Raw genomic sequence first — 17,736 nt, forward strand, 5'->3', positions numbered from 1 at the left:
CTACGTTTCAGTATTAAACACTTTATAAACATCAAAACATGGCACTGCAAAAGCGAGCAAACTTAATATAAATGTATATGGAGCCTGTGTACTTCTCTCACCTGTGAATACAACAACAACACAGTTTCAGATGAATATCTGCTTCTGCGATCTCGACTGTCCTTTCTGGTCTAGCTCACTTATCTTAGACAAGAATTACAGCGCCAGTCAAACCAAAACTCGCTACTGCCACCTATTGCAAACTGGATCTGACCGGCCACGGGCCGCAGAAGGCTTCGGGCACAGGTGCTCTGGCGGACGGCCGGACGGGCAGAAGGGCTGCGGACACGGGTGCTCCGGCGGACGGCCGGATGGGCAGAAGGGCTGCGGACACGGGTGCTCCGGCGGACGGCCGGACTGCCGAACTTGCTTCTGACACGGGTGCTCAGGCGGGCCGGACTCGGACTCTCTGAGTCCGGGAGCTGGTCCAGCACTGTGCTTTTGCTCTGGTTTATGCTCTGACTTAGATGCTTGTTTAAAAAAAGGAGATGCACTTCTGGTGGTTCTCTTGAATACCTATGTTGAATACACTTATTGTAAGTTGCTTTGGATAAAAGCGTCTGCTAAATGACTGTAATGTAATAATGTAAATGGATACGAACTCACTGAACGGACAGCGCCGTGTTAGCCACATGTCAATCACCAGGTAGTCACGCCCTAAAACATACCCTACGAATTGAAACTAGCGATTAAGACCATAAACTCATGTTTACAATGTTTACTGAGGTAATAAATAGAGTGAGAAGTAGAGTCATTGCATCATTGACCTCCACACAATCAGACTTCTGCAGACCAGAGGAGTCGCCCCCTGATAGCATTTAGAAAGAATGCAAGTTTAAGGCACTTCCGCATTGGCTTCACTCTTCAGACCTAGAGGTTACCGCCTGACTGTAACACAGATATCGGTAAGTAAGTGAAAGCCTGTTGAAATTATCATAAAATGTAGTAACCAAAATGTTTCTTACTAAGGTTATGTTCTCATGAATATTCATTAAGTTATAATATTATATTTTGGAAGGAGGTTGCCTTGCCACACATTCATTTCCCCTATTATAATTGGTTTTACGTTTGAAAACGTTTGCAATTGGTCAGTTACGTGGCCCTTGCCTTGCAGGTCATAGCGGTCAGTGAAGAGACTCAGGCTGCGAGCTGTCAATCAAACACATACACTGACACGCCCCTCTGGAGGATGACACGAAAAAGAACATTTCTAATAATCCCCATAGGATCTTTTTTTCTCTCTTCCTATTAAATGATTTCAGTTTGACTTCATTGGAACTGCTAAATGATACATTAATACAAGATTCCCCTTCCCCGACTAAATCATAGAGCACAGTTCTGTTTGGCTGCTATCCCCACACCATCTCCACCCGTCACATTTTGGTGCGCAGTAGTAATATTTCACCAGCCCACACTGGAAATATCGACTTGCTGAAGCTTATCTGATGCTGTGAGTGAATCACACTCAGCCTGAAGTTCAACTCTAAGGTGTCTGAGCAGCATGCAGTGGAAAATCCATCCAGCACATGTCACAAAAGTTGGCAGTGTTAAGGATTTCAGTATTAGAAATATTATAAGTAGGATTAAATAACACCCCTAGTGGTGAGTAGAAGCGTCACAATAATAAGAATGTCAAAATAGGTTAAAAAGTCACAATATATTTACTTATGGAATGTATTATGTTTACAATAGTCTTACTTGTAGAGGATATTATGTTCCAGTATTTTACTCATTGAATGTATTAAACCATAGAAGTATAGTCACTAAAGGTATTAAAACACTGTATGAATAGTTTTGAGGGTCAGAAAGAGATCATTTTGAGTGAGTCTTTACAGAGGTGCAGCAGAGGACAGAGGGATGGACACCTGACCACCAGGACCTGAGGAGGAGTCCGGACGACTTCAACCAAACACTGAGATGATAACTGCCCCAAGCCAGGAGGGGCTATTGAATTTCGGCCAATCACAGAGGCTGATACTGGACATTTAAACTTTCGGACAGAGACTTTTAAATATAGGCTTAGTTCCAGAGGGTTTTTGCCAGAGGTCGCGCCGTTACCACTCTGGGTAGTTTACCAGCTGGGCTGGGCTATTTAGTGGGCCTTATGAGAACTCTGCCCTGGGGACATATTGATATCGATAGAGTAATTCAGTTTGCAACTGTTCTAGCTTCTCTTGTTTATTAAATACTTTTTGATTGTTAACCGGATCCAGTTCATTTTTGGTGCGACTGGAAAGTCCAGCGGTCTGGGTCTCCCCTGAAAACATCTAACCCTAACAGCAGCAAGCTTAGATCCTCTCTCATGGCTTTAGTGTGAATTTAGAATAAGTGAGAGAAACGAGTGTAGAATGACCAAAGGGTTGAGTACATAAGGACTTAAAGTGAATCATTGCCAAAGCGTCTTCGACAGTAATGACCTGAACTAGTATGGCTGTAGCCTTCATCTCCCTGTCACAGAACCATAAGATCCAGAAGAAGGTAGAGGTTGCTGAGTTAAATACGATGCCTTATGGATTAACCATATGTTTGAAAACGTTGGCCACTTCCACCACTTTGTACGTACACGCTCTGTACGTTTTAACGATGTTATCTTTTCTTCGCAACTGCTGCTGCGGGGACCCTTTAAATCCTCAAAGAGAGTGAAAATTGAAGATAAAACTATATCATGTCTTTATTACAACTGTCAAGGCTGAAATGTGTGCAGACTGCTTGGATGCCAAAGCACATGTTGGAGGTGGCTTGTCATGAGCTCGTCTAGGAGGGTTGCCAGCTCCTGCTGGCCTCACTCCTGCAGCCAGAAAGGAATACGTGCGATGTAATGCAGCACAAGTGTGTTTGTAATGCGTCTATGTATGTATGCGGGGTGAATGGAGTGTCACACATGCTGTCAGAGGTGGGATTTTGAACATGTGTGGACAGATTTGTGGCCCCGAGTTGGATATCGCCAACAATGACATTGTCGTTTCCATTATTGATGTGCTTCCCAGCAGCCCCAGCTGCACACAGACACACGGTGTGAGGAGAGCAGTGGAGCAACTGACCTGTTTTCCTTCCACAACGGATCCAATAGTAAAAAACAAAACAGTGGTATTCCCTTACACTCAAGAGTTAAAAAATAGGGCTAAAGGATATAGAGCAGGGGTCGCCAATTGGCGGACCGCGGTCCGGATCCGGACCCAGACGCCGTTGTATCCGGACCCAGGACCTAAAATCGACAGAGCGCTTCTATTTTAACCGGCGCAGCTTTTTCATCCTTTACGGCACTTGTTCAGCGGTGCAGGAAACGCACCGACCAATGCAGCGTAAATCACATCACGTGATACAGCTCAGCCAATCAAATATGGGTATTCTGACACGTTTCCTGATTCGAGTGAGATGTACACACACGGGGGAGAGACGAGGAAAGAGAAGGAAGAGCAGGAGAATAATACGTGAGTCAGAGAAGTTATTTCACATGACGTTCTCCAAAAAGAGAAAAGTGGTCAAAGAGACCAGAGAGACCAGAGTCTTTAACCAAGAATGAACAGACTCTTATAGGTTAATTCTTCACACGGACAGTTTAAAACCAGTGTGTCTCATATGTTCAGAGACCGTGACGATTATTAAAAGCGGTAATATGAAGCGCCACTACGAGGCAAAGCACAACTCTTTTGAACAAACATATCCTCTCACATCTAAATGAAGACACAGAAAATAAACCTCAGAGCCCAATATGATCAGAATCTAACACGTTAATTCACTGACCAACAATGATGTTAACAGAGAGAATAGAGCTGAAACAAGTGGTTTAATAACCACAGATAAAGTCCATGCTCACTGATTTCTCTTGTTAGAAGATGAGAAAAATATAATATTGTGGCTTTTTTATTGACATCACTTCACCCTGAATGAACTGAATTTAAAGCTGCAGGGCAATTCAGTGAAATAGATTTTTCTAAAATGAAGTACTTTATTTTAAAGATGCACATTTTTGAAAAGCTTTCTGTTATGTCAGTTATTCTTTAATCCAGCCCTTATTTTACTTGAAATGAGAAGAACATGTATTTATGTATTTCGATGTATTATTTATAATCCATCCAGTTAAATTTGAAAACTGAGAATAATAATTGTTAAAATATAATTGATGTGTACTTTCTTTATTTGATTTGACAGTTGTTGACTACACAGAGATGTTACTACTACTAGGCTACTTCAATATATATATATATGGCACTAAATAGCGCAAGTTAGATATTATTGTAATGTTCCGGACCTTTGTCCGAGGAGATTTTCTCAATCTGGACCTTTTGGAATTTTAATTGAAGACCCCTGACATAGAGTTAACATTTAAGTGTCAAATGGGTAAAAGATCCCTGTTCCATCTCTTTGTAATCATACACATACAAACCACTCGCACCACGCATTGGAACAATGCCTCAGTAGTTTGAATCCAGCTTTGTTTCCCCCTGGATTGAGTGGAAACTCCGAAACCAAAATTTCCCCGAGTCACAGTCCAACCGTCTTGGCACGTTGCAATCTACAATCCCTGGTTTTCCGTTTCGAGTCGGGTGTAAAGCTCACATTATGGCCGACTGGAATGATGCACAAATTAGAAAAAATATAACAACATCGGATCCAAACTGCTGTCACAACTTGAAAGTCTGATGGAGCTCAGTGCTGGCCTGAAGCTTTTTTTTTAAGACTGTGTGGATTAGTGGAGATGATGGAGTTTGACAGTTTGTTGTCGCTGAGTACAACTAACCATCTGATTTACTACTGTAAAGTGTAAATTTTTCCAGGTGTGGCATTTCAACTCTGATACAATTTTGGCCGTGCAGGGAGACTTCACACATTGCATCAACTTCTGGAGTATGTCGTGTCCCTCTAATGCCGTGGTAACTTATGATATGGTTGAACTGTGACCACCAGTTCGTAATCGCCATAAAGCAAGCGATGAAATACTACAGGCCCAAAATCACGTCTATGTCCTGATTTATTTATTCATTGCATTTTGTTTTTGCATTTTTTTATTCTATACACTATGTTCACATCATGAAAAAGCAGTTTTGGTGTTTTTCCTGTCTGCCACAGCGCTGGCCATAACAAAAAACAGTTTAGATACAGTCCTTGTTGGAAAAAACTACACTGCAACCTTTCCCTAACCTGTTTTGAAAAAAACTTGGTTGAAGGCAGAATGATGAGATTTTCCTAAAGTCATACAAAAATAATCCCCGTCAATCATCACTTCTGACCCACTAGAAGTGTAAGGTGGTGCCTATATCTAAAGAGACCCATTGTGTTACGTTTCTGGGTATCAACCTCTATAAAGACTTAGCGACCAGTTGCCAGATCGACCAAGAGGAAGCTACGAAAATGGCGGACACAGTGGAGAAAAACGTAACCGTAGCGAGACAAAATGCATATTTCATAAAATGTCAACTATTTCGAAGTAAAGAAATCCATCTTTTAAACATGACAACAAAGGTTCCCTAACCTTTAACAGCTAGTATATTTAAACCCAAACTATGATCTTTTCATTTTGCTGACATGTGACCAAGCCTCATTCAAAGTTGTCACATATTAGAAATCACTTATATGTGGGAATTTTCGTCTTTCTGAAAAATTCAAAGGCAATTTTAAGAAAGTATATTTATATGGAGGCATGATGGTTTCCAATCTTAGCTGAGCAGACCAGTGAAACTGGGTCAGCCTCATGTTGACGGGGGACACTCCCCTCTGACTAAAAGAGCTAAATCAACAGATCACACATGAATCACCAGCCAACGGCACCGCTTTTAATATCTGCACTTAGATAAGACCATACTTCTGAGAATGGTATGAGGCCCATACAGTATCTGACACTAAAATCTCCTAACGTCTCTGCTTCTTATTAGTCAGTTCAAAACTCCCACTATAGTTCATGTATGTGGTAAGAAAGCACTAAAAGCTAACTTTTCTTTGTTTTGACAGCTCCATCAGCTCTCGGCTCAGCTTTGGCTGTGAACACTTGTAGACCTGTCACGCATTTGGCCCGAACTTAGAAACTGAAAACTTGAAGGTATCCATCTGCGCTAAAGGGCCGTGTGAGCTGTGGAATCAATCAAAAGGCTTCCAAACTGTAACCTTTAACTACAAACATCATTTAATTCAATTTCAACACAACCTTCTGCAAGGAAAGAAACACAATCAGAGAGATTATTCGGTGGCTTTATTTGGGGAGTAATACCTATGTTAGTCTTTCAGACATGAAATAATTTCAAAAGGAAACAGATTACAACCACAGTATGCTAACAATGTCGATTGATCTAATAAAAAAACATTACTATAAGCAATATGTTTGCTTCATACACACACACACACACAAAGCATGCCATCTACATCATGTCAGAGCTATTTAGGACATAGGATTCTGATTTGACTGTTATTTTTGACATAAAACACAAGGCAATACACTAAAATCATATTTAGTTTGATTTTGGTTTCGGCAATTATTTTGTCAAAGTCTATTCTTTAACATGTGCCTGATAGACTTAGGCCATTTTTTATTTTTAATAGTTAAAAGTTTCAGAATATTTATTGCTAATCCATTAAGATTTCTGTAGGCTTTGTAATTGTGATAATGAGTGAGAAAACAAATTGCACTGTACAACAGACGTCTATGGTTTCGTGCTTATTTCTCAACGTTTAATATGTGAAGGCGCTCCAGCAAATCTGCTGCACACTTTGTTCCATCTGCAGATTAGCAAGGCCTGTTAGCTGATAGGAATTTTATACATTCGAACAATAAAAGAATAACTTCATTGGTCTTGCAAAAGCCTATTTGATCCCAGCCAATGAATTGTAATAACATTATATATGAATGTGACAAATTACATTTATATACAGTGGAGCATATTTTGGCAGAGCATGCTGGATTTTATGGCGGATCTCTGCGACCATCCTGCTGTTTCACAGCATTCATATTTCCCCTTGTATGAGGCACTGTCTGCACTTTTATGTCGTATAAAATGTGTATGTCACACACATTAGGAATGCCTGGAGGTTGTCTGGATGTACATTTTAGCTCTTAATTCCACAGAGAGTATACATGGTGTCAGGGACATGGCCATCAATGAACACAATAGTTGACCTTCTGGATATTATGGATGATCTCACTGCGAGATGATTGGTTTTGGTGGTGTTGTAGACTGACTCTGTCTGACCTCTGACCTCTCCACAGGAATGGGATCTGACCCCAGGTGACTCTCCTTTTTGAATCTCTTTGATCCGTGTTCGTTACGTGAGACTCGACCTCTCACCTGGCATCCTGAACATTCGCTTTGATTTCTGCGTCAGCGTTACATCAGTGAGAGCTAACTATCGCCTACGGGCTCTTTTTGCATATCAACACATTCCTCTTGTATGACAGGTGGTAGAGTAAAGAAGAGATGGATTATGTGTACAAAATGAATGTAGAATGAATTTGGCTTTCTTCAAACAAATGTATGACCAGTGTTTAGTTACCAGATGTGACTCAGATCCTAGTAGTGCAGATAGTGTGTCCAGGTTAGTGTAGGTGTAGTTTTGCGAGCTGCCATTTTCTAAACTCACACACTCTGAGTTTTAACTCCACCTTCTAGTATTGGATCTGCTCTTTCTGAACCTAGACAGAGTTGGTACCAATAATGGAGCAGTTCTATTAGTACTATACACAACTTTTACTCATGAAAACACAAAAATAACCGTTCTAATGCGTAACGAACTGAACTGAACTGGACTGCTTGGTTGAAACGTGCCAATTGTAACCATGATTATGAAGATCCTTAAACTTGAAAAGAATAGTCATTTTAACTCCAACCATGATGTTTCCGATGTTTCTGATTTTGACAAAGTCTTTGTTGGAACCCAAAATATGATCTTTTCCTAAATCTAACCAAACCTTAATCAATAACTAACCACTAAATGAACCCTACTCTCCAAGGTGAGCTGGTACCAAATATCACAGATCTTATTCAGGTTCTCCAAAACAAGACATTCATCCAGGTTAATGGATTATTTTTCCAGAAAATAACAAAATATCAATTCACATCTGCTTGATCGTTTTGCGACATAATTAAATGGTCCTGAGAGCCCGAACTGGACAGTGAAATACAATTGTATTGATATTCCATTGTAAACTGTGATGGTTTTAGCCTCTCACTTGGTGTCACATAGTACATGAATTTTCTCCTCAGCTAAGCCCCGAAGAATTTGAAACTCTTAAAGCATTTCTCCATCTGTTCTCCAGTGGACACTAGCGGCTCGCCTGACACCAACCCAGACATGCCTGAAATTGAATAGACATTCTTCTGTAAGTGTCAAAGAGAATACAATGGGCCATACATTATTGTCATCCATACAGGGCTCGATGATTTTACAACATTCTCTTAACCCGTCTCCTTTCGTCAATGTTCTTAATGTCTGTTTTTCATTAAAAGGATGACCCTTTGGATTTATAAAGTTTTCTTGTATATGCATTGTGCAATCCGGTCCTGACCATTGTTGCTAACACAAAGCAGCAGTTGCAAATGCTCAGATGCTGGCAGAGGCAAAACCCAATTGCTTTTGAATGTGACTTTGCAACCCACACAAAACTTCATTGGCATGCCCCAAATGACCGGACGTAGGGGAATGAATGGAAAACCTGCTTGCAAGAGGGCTGGAACTCCTCTAATAGCCAGCTGGGTTCATCAGGTCTGTGTCTCTGATTCCTTTAGCAGGGCGGTTGCGCTGGAACGGGCCCATTTCTGCTGCTTCTCGAACCCTCGAGTTATGCAAGTCTGGCTGAAAGAGAAGCTTGATGTCCACAGCAATCGTCTGGACACTCGAATGTCTCTCCTTCACCCGCACAGCTACAGTAGACGACAGGTTTTGAAACCCCAGTGCCTCACGCTGTCTGGTTGCTATTTTCATCACCTCCAGGTTATCCTGTGTAAAAGATTCCGTGCCTTTTTATGTTTCTCCTCAGCGTGTTACCCGAAGTAATGAAAGGCCGATCAGATTGGTTAAACTGTGTTCATTTTGGCCGCAAATTCTCTAGAGTTTCCCCTGTCCTTCCAAGTCTGGAAAAGCTTCACGAGGGAATATTAGTAGCTGTGTAGTAGGCCGGGATGATTTCAGCGGGCTGCAGTGGAATGAAGTGGGGGTGGGTTATGATTTTCCGAGGCCAAGGACTGGAACTGGTTCTTGATTGTGATTCAGGCAACGTGTTGAATACTTGTAATGTGATGGAATCCTGTCAAAGTCTGAGCGTGCCATGGAGGGTGGGAGGCAGTGGAAGAAGAGTGCATTGTCTTGGGAGGGTCGCACTGGATGGAGAGAGGAAAGAGAAGCACTGGAAAGAGAATTCCTGCCCATCACCTTTCATTTCAAAGTGATGAGAGCTGTGTGTTGAACAAAAATTACTGGGTATAGTTGCGTCTTGCTGCTAAGACATTGAACAAACACAGTGAACTGAAGGCTATGTGTGCTTAGACATTGACTGAGAGAGGTGGATTATGGGTTGGATGACTGTTTGTTGAGCTGAATTATTCACCCACCGTCAGCGTCCCTTTGTCGTTTCTATTTATTTTGTTCTTTTTGTGTTTACAGAGTATTTTTCCCAGAGGTCTGTTGCATATTTAGTTTCTTTGACGATCATCGTTTCCATTGCATTTAGTTATTTTTAAAATAGGCAGAGTTTGCGTCAGCTCAGGCTGCACCATGAACATGGGTATTGATTGGCACTGCCAGACTTCCAGTTCTCCTGACAGTTGTTCTTCTTCTCCTCTATTGGTTTGGTCAGATGCTTGGCTGCTTGGTGCGCTGCAGCATGAGTGTGTTATTTGTGATGCCAACAGCTTCACTCCTTTGGCTTCACTGACTCAATTGCCTTGGAAATGATCCGTATGAACAAAATCAAGGGTATGAACTAAGTAATAAAACTGACTTGCTCTACTGTTATAAGGATACGTGTAGGTAACTTAGTTTGTGCCTAAACTGAAGAAACCTCTCATTTGGTTGTGAATGTGATCAAGTCTGTACTGTGAAAAATGATTATCTCTATCTGCGATACTACTTGACAGGAAAAACAGTCTTCCCTTCTCATGGAAAGCCATTAACTTATTAAATACCACTCAGCGTAGGAAGCAAGAAAATTGAAACCAGCGGTCTCATTGCTTGAGTATTGTGCTGTCTGTTCTTTTCTACAGCGTGTGGTCAGATACCACATCCAGTCATAGAAATTACTCTGTCTCCTTCTGAGTGGGCTGCATGTCTGTGTGCGTGTGCTGGGCTGGTTCACTTGATGCTGTGCTGGTCCTCAGAGGATACTCCACTCACCTGATATGATGACGGACAGATGTGTGGTAGACCCAGACCAATGTATTGGACTGTAATGTATTAACAAATTGACTATTGACATTCATTGCAAATGAAAACATGGAGCCAAACACAAGATACTGTTTATCCTGGGATGAATTGTTGGGTTTACCTTACCTTACCACGTACCCCTCACTGAGAACAGTTAGAGACACTGCAGTGTTGTAGAAAGAACCAAGCTACATTACAAGCTACTCAGGAAAAGCATCTATTCGACAGCAAGAATCATCTACTGTTCAGTAATATAATTAAGAATTGTAAGAAACAAATCAATTCACTATTTTGTTGTGCAATTTATTACTTTATTAAGTAATTAGTCCAGTCTGTTGGTCAGTTTGGTACACTTTACTGATAAATGAATGGCACAGTATTCATTTACACAATTATCAAGTAAAGTTTAAGAAACAAAATATATGGTGTGCGTTTTTCTCTCTTGATTTATTACCTCAGTAAACATTGTAAACATGAGTTTATGGTCTCAATCTCTAGTTTCAAGTAGGGCTGGGCGGTATGACCAAAAATGCATATCACGGTATTTTGTAAGATTCTGGTGGTTTCACGGTATATCACGGTATTTTTTATTCGCGTTAAAGCATTAATTAATTAACGCCGAAAAGAAACGGCCGGCCAGGGAGCGGTGAACAGCTGTTTGTGTGGCGTGTCTTCCGTTCCGTCACTTCCTGTTTCCTTAAGCCCCTCCATGGAAAGAAACGTGATTAGACCGTAGGATTTAGTTGTTAGTAGGTGTTGTTTAGGTTTATTTCTTTAGTTATTTATATATATATATATATATATATAAATGTAAAAATATAAATTTGATAAATGTACAATTATTAGTGCTACAAATTGTTTATCTGTCACAAACTGTTGTGTCGTGGTGTTTTGCCCTGTTAAAGAGCATTAGTTGTGGGTTTTTAATTGTTGTAATAAAGTTATGACCATGACTAGGGTTCCCTCTCAATACAGTTAAGACAACTAGCTCCGATCGTAGCGCCCCAAGCTACGATATATTTTGCTGCCTGTTGAAAAGGGACAGAAGTTGTTTTCGGCTGTGTGTATGACGGTATATGAAAAATTCATATCGTACGGGAAATTAAAACCGGTATACCGCCCAGCCCTAGTTTCAAGTCTTCTTCAATACGTCATGATGTTCATTTAGTAAACTATGGTCCCATTTAGAGCAAAAAAGAATGGTATGCTTCAGGGCGTGGCTACCTTGTGATTGACAGGTCGCTACCACGGTGCTGTCCGGTCTGGGAGTTGTATGTTGTTTTTGTTGTCTTACAACTTTAACCCTTTCACAGTGTGCTTTCATTTCATGAAAGTTAATTGTAACATTTTGGTCGCCGGAAAAATGTATTTTTCAGCATTCGGTTGTATTGAGCCCCACCCTCTCGTGTTACTTCTGGTTCTAAAAAACCAAGATGGCGACGGCCAAAATGCCAAAACTCGAGGCATATAAACCATAGTCCACAAACCAATGGGTGACGTCACGATGACTAAGTCCACTTCTGATATGCTGTCTATGGTTTGCCTGTGAAACCACTGAAACACTAGACGGATGTGTTGTACATGATCAAGCCGTGTCCTGCCTTTATTGCATTCCCTAAAGTAATTGTCTTCACATCCTTCATTTACTTTGTGAAATAGAGACATTGAGGGTTACAACACACAATTGGAGTAAAATCCGGGTAACTTTTATTAGTGCCTTGTCTCATCACTGAATAGGAGACTACAATCACCTTGTCTGGTCTTTAATTCCCTGTAGAGCGGAGGTCATGGTGATTGCTTTGCTAGATGTGTTTCACTGAAAAATACAAAGCCTACTGAGTCTTTCTTGAACTTAAAGGGTGCAGGCCGGAGGGGACGTAACCCCTTACGGCTGAGGCAACTCACATTATGTAAATGTAGAATATGTACAGTAATACCTTTTTCTTGAGTGACCATTTGAACCCTGACCAAGTGGCGAGTTGATTCACCTATTATAATAAAATCATGAATGTTAACCTGTTGTTATTGGCAACTGCCTGGCTTTGTTTCAGTGAAAGCCTGTTGAAGTTCCCAGCCTTCATAAAATGATATGTCACATATCCCAGCAGCTGGTCTGGCAGAGGGATCCAGTGTGTTAATTTTGGAGTGATGCTCCTGTTTGAGCCTGTTTTGAAAAGCCATGGATCTCCACGAGGGAGTTCTCCCACCCTATAGATGTGTTTCCTTTTCCAGCAGACAGACTGTACCTTGGACATCCCTCTGCTTTTATATACAATGAGTTCCACACTGTGCTAGAAGATACAGTGCCTTGCTTTTTGGCTTTACATGGTTTACATGACCTTTCTTGTTGCACAATCTTTAGACAGTGTGTCCAGCATGTCAGAAAGCTCTGGGTGAATAAGAAAGTAGTTAGTCTACCAGATACAGATTTCTGGGGTCAGTGGCAGCTCCAGCAGGCTGATGGAAGAGATGGATAAACTCTAAGTCTTACTTTTAAGTCCCATTTCCATCCAGTGCAGGTGAACAGTTCATTTTTAACATCAGACGATTCGTATACAATTCAAGATTGTATGTAATTAAACTGGTCTTGGTAGAATGTGAACTAAACACTGTAGTTTGATTTATTAGATTATAGACCCAATGGATGTGTGCGTTGGCTCCAAAGGTGCTGCGTAAGCTTTTAACGCACAATAAATGCACCTTAAGGCCATAACCTGTGGTGAAGAGTCACAGGTAGATATTGCTCCATGCCGAAAGAAAACCCTGACACAGCACACTGTATACTAGAACTGAGAGGAATAGTGTTTTATCTTCTTGACCAAGAAGGATACTATAAATTCTGGCAAGGGAAGACGTATGCTGTTTGGAACTTTAGCTTCACCTCTCAACAATCACATTTGCTCTCTGTCAAAGTGACATTACAGATGCTTTTACAAAATCTTAGACATTTGTTATATTTTTAATTGGAAAGAAATTTGTTGAAGTTGAAATTACACACATTAACAAAAAATTGTTTTTCTCACTCAGTTGACATTTACCCCTTCCCTCTGGCCAGAGTCACACTCCAAGATGTCGGCGCCATTCAGCTCCAATTAGGCCCTTTCAAACTAATTTAGAAAATCGTGTGGGGAAAAATCCTCTGTGTTGAATTTTCTCAGGGGACAGATTTGGAGCTTAATTAGTTGGAGACGTCTCATAGTGTGACTTTGACCTCTCGTACTATTTTTTACAGTCTTTTCTCAATGATTTGTGTTCACTGTGTCAGTCGAACCGCATGTGGCTTTGCTAACAGGGGGCGTCCAGCACAGTGCAGATCAAAGTTATGCGCTGGGGGTGAAGAATGGTGACCGGTGGTGTTTTGTGTGGACACGGGTCAACGATCGGAAGCCGGCTTCCCCGTGGGGCTTAGGCCATGTTTTGGGGTCATGGTGCGGAAAGCAGCCTGTCCTCCTGCCGGCCCCCGGCAGCCTTTCCACACTCCCTGGGGTGTGTTTTGTGTTGGGCCGCAGGTCAGCGGCGCTGCTGTTTCAGGCCATCAGGTTGTTTTCTTTACCCTCTCTGTTCTCGCCACACACTCTTACTGGAAAAGACAGACATGGCAGCTCAATGCTTTGTGGCCCTCCTCTCATCTAGAAAATAAGGCGAGTGCTATTCGTTGTGGTATTTCAGCAGCAGTAGGCTTACACACATGCGCGCACACACAAATATCAACTCTATAAGCATCGATATGAGGAGAAATATAGCATTCCCAACCAGGGACTTATCCCAGGAGTCGACTTTTTCTTTGGAGGTACGTGGAAAATTACGGAGTACTTCAACTCATCTGCTGTATACTCTCAATGACCCATCAAGCCAATTTTTTCACCTTTTCAAAAATACAGACAGTGATGATAGATTTAAAACAGCACGGCTCCAGACATGAGATAATGTAGATTAGCTTGTTCCTGCTCTGGGTTCTGTAGATATGTGATGGAATTTCTTAGAGGAGTTTGTGTGTGTGTGTGTGTGTGTGTGTGTGTGTGTGTGTGTGTGTGTGTGTGTGTGTGTGTGTGTGTGTGTGTGTGTGTGTGTGTGTGTGTGTGTGTGTGTGTATGTGTGTATGTGTGTGCGCTTTTCTGACTGTTAAAAAGGCATAACCACCACTCCGGCAGCTCTACTTCGTTATACTTGTCAGGGTCAAAGGTCATGAGGTCGACAGCTCCTCTGCAAACACAGAATGGCAGAAAATTAGGGTTTGGAGGAGGAGAGGAATAATGGCAAGCTGAACCTGAAATGTTTTTCATAACCTTCATGTTGACGGAGATTAGGCATTACTGCCAGTCTGCCTGTCTGCTTTGATCCATCTCATGGAGTTGTTTTCCAACAGTCGTATTGCCGGGTCAACCTTTCAGCCCCATGGCTTCTCTTTCTCCCAAAATGACTCATATTCCTGTTGCTGGCAGTGGCTCGTGGTCCTCTTGTCCTCAGGTAAACACACACAGCGGGCTACACACACATCCGGTGCATGTGCATTTCCGTGCACAGATGTGTAGCTGTATGCAGATGTGCGTCGTGTTATTGCCAGAAACGTTTGAAGATGTTTAAAATGCCAGATGTCTGTGACCTTTATGTGACCTGCAGAGAGCTCTTTGCAGAGGGAGGACCATGCAGCCAGTCAGCCTCCATGTCTTCTTCTCTCTTTTCTCTGCTTTTTGTCTAATGCAGCGCTGCAACCAATGATTATTTTCATTATGGATTAATCTGGTGATTATTTTTTTTTTCAATTATTCGATTAGCCATTTAGTCGATTGAATGTCAGAAAATGTCCATTCCAGTGGCCAAGGTGACGTTGTCAAATTACATTACATTTACATTACAGTCATTTAGCAGACGCTTTTATCCAAAGCGACTTACAATAAGTGTATTCAACATCGGTTTTCGAGAGAACAACTAGTCACCAGAAGTAATAAGTGCATGTCCCTACCTCAAACAAGCATCTAAGAGCATAAACCAGAGCCAACGTACAGTGCAGAAACAAAGGAATGCAATAAGTGCCACAAGCTAATATAAAAACAATAAGTGCAATGAGCTAGTATCAAATGTCCGTTTTTGTTGGACCGGCAGACCCCAAAGATATTCAGTTTTACAATATAACAAAGAAAAGCAGAAAATCATGGCATTGGAGAAGTTGGAAGCAGAGAATGTGTGGAGAAAAGTTATTATCATACTACTAATAAGAAAAATATAATTTTGGCAAGAAGTACGAGACAATTGTCTTGTCTTGTATTACAAATGGGCGACTTGTAGAAAGAACTAGACCAATGATTACGGGTGTTTGTAAGGGTAAATATAAATATAAGCTTTAATTATGTATAGATGATCCATGTGCTTAACTTACTTATAAGAATCCTAACCACCTTTGCTCAATTCTTTTTCAAAATATTCAGTTGTCTCAGGTTATGGAATTAATTTGGAAAAAACCTTTGGTGTAATAAAACAATGTTAAAACAACATGAGTTACATCAAAAGTGTATTTAAAGGGGCTGCCTGATGTATAGCCTACTCTGGGATTTCCACCTGTGAATTGCTGTTTTGGGCTCCAGGGATGGCAATGTCACTCAGTCGGTCAACCACTTTAGTCCAGACTGAAATGTCTCAACAACTGTTCAATGGATTGCCGTGACATTTTGCGCAGACATTCATGGTAACCAGATGATGAGCCCCAGACTTTCCTCTGGAGGAAAGTCCATGAGGCTTTTCTTGTAGGGAAATATCTCATCAACCTTTGGATGGACTGCCATGAAATTTGGTGCGCACATATTTGTCCCTTTCAAGAAGACTTTAAATAACTGTGTTGATCCCTCAACGTTCCCTTTGGCGCCAACTTCAGGTCAACATTGGAATTTGGTTCAAGACCAAATACCTGAAAAACTAATGACATTCCCATCAGTTGTACTTTGTGTTTAGTGCTAGCTACATGATAGCATGATAAAACACTAAACCTACCTGCTAAATATTAGCATGTTAGCATTGTCGTTGTGAGACTTTTAGCATACAATGTCACTATTGAGCCCAAAACACCATTTGTGTCCAGCCTCACAGAGCTGCCTGCATGGCTGTAGACTGTTTTATCTACCATGGTTACTGGTGTTAAGTGGAAACCTATGCTGACAGTCTCCCCTTCCTATCAAAGCAATTCTATGTGACAAGTTTATGTCCTTCTCTTCATCTCACTAGATTTTATTATTGCTTTTAACAATGTGTCATGCTGTTTTGTGTTTGACATTTCTCCGCTGTCTGTCTTCCTCAAGCATTGACCTGAGATGGGTCTTTACTTTATGAGCAGATTCTTACAAATAGTAATGTTTTTACTGTCACTGCCGCATGGAGGAGGTGTTGCCGCCCCCCTATTCTATAACCAGATGGGTGTGTTGGGTAGAAAAGACGCCGCAGCTGGACCCCACGCACAGAGATGATCTCTTTATCCTGGGATTGTCCCGGAGGAAAGGACCCTCATTCCAGCGAGCAGAGGAGAGAGAAGAGGGAGGGTTGGCGGGAGGGGGTGATACTAAGATGAATGAATATTTGTGGAGTCTCAAGGGTCCAAAGCAAACTCCCTGCAGAGGCCCTGGGCTCTGGGCTCAACATTAAAGTCCCAGGTGCCATCGGTATTCAATAAAGCCGTGGTCAAAGGAAAGAAAGGCAGAAAAGAAACTTCAAACAGTCTCCTAAGAACAGCTCGAAGCTTTTCCCTCAAATCTTGGATGTGTTTTTGTGTTGCCATTACAGTATTACCAACATTTTAGTGACATTTTTGCATTAGTGATGCCTTTTGAACTTGCAAGAAGTGTGGTCTCTTTCTCTTCCTTCTGCTAAATTGCGTTCTTCCATTTGATTTTCTATGTTCCAGGGGGCTGTTCATCTCTATACATGACCGGGGCCACATTTCTACGCTGCTCCAGAACTGGCCAGAAAAGGACATCAGGGTAAATGATACCGCTCAAACGGTGGCATGAAGTCTTATTTAATAATGCTCATGTTGTTCCAGCACTGTCAGATTACAAAAAAAGTGTTGTTCTGTCTGACTGCATCAGTAAAGCACAGAATAACAATGTTCGAGTGCAAAAATGGAAACACCAGAAAGGTTTGGTCGATTGGCTCAGTAGCCAATAAAAAATGAGTGATGATACAAAAATAATTTGTGGCTTTTGTATTGGTTTCAAGGAATTTGCTGACAATTCTAAATTATAGAATGTGATCTGCCTTATCCTTAGATTTATATGCATTTAGCAGACAACATTTTATTGTAGGACATTACAGTATACATACATTGAAAAACAACAGAATACAACCAACAAACTTTAGAGTCAT

The 17,736-nt window shown here is 41.3% G+C and overlaps 1 protein-coding gene and 1 long non-coding RNA gene across 2 annotated transcripts in view; both read left to right on the plus strand.

The window, feature by feature from the left end:
- Nucleotides 1–17,736, plus strand: part of me1 (malic enzyme 1, NADP(+)-dependent, cytosolic) — a 72,607-nt gene that overhangs the window by 35,001 nt on the left and 19,870 nt on the right. Inside the window, exon 4 of the mRNA XM_076096490.1 lies at nucleotides 17,276–17,351. Coding sequence (XP_075952605.1) covers nucleotides 17,276–17,351 — 76 coding nt within the window. The remainder of the gene's footprint in view (nucleotides 1–17,275; nucleotides 17,352–17,736) is intronic.
- On the plus strand, nucleotides 879–2,242 carry LOC142955186 (uncharacterized). Its single transcript, XR_012955808.1, has 2 exons — nucleotides 879–944; nucleotides 1,875–2,242. It is a non-coding gene; the product is annotated as an uncharacterized LOC142955186 (long non-coding RNA).

Source organism: Anarhichas minor, unplaced genomic scaffold (assembly GCF_050575085.1).
Source record: "Anarhichas minor isolate MPS153535 unplaced genomic scaffold, ASM5057508v1 ptg000022l, whole genome shotgun sequence".
In the NCBI taxonomy this organism is placed as follows: Eukaryota; Metazoa; Chordata; class Actinopteri; order Perciformes; family Anarhichadidae; genus Anarhichas; species Anarhichas minor.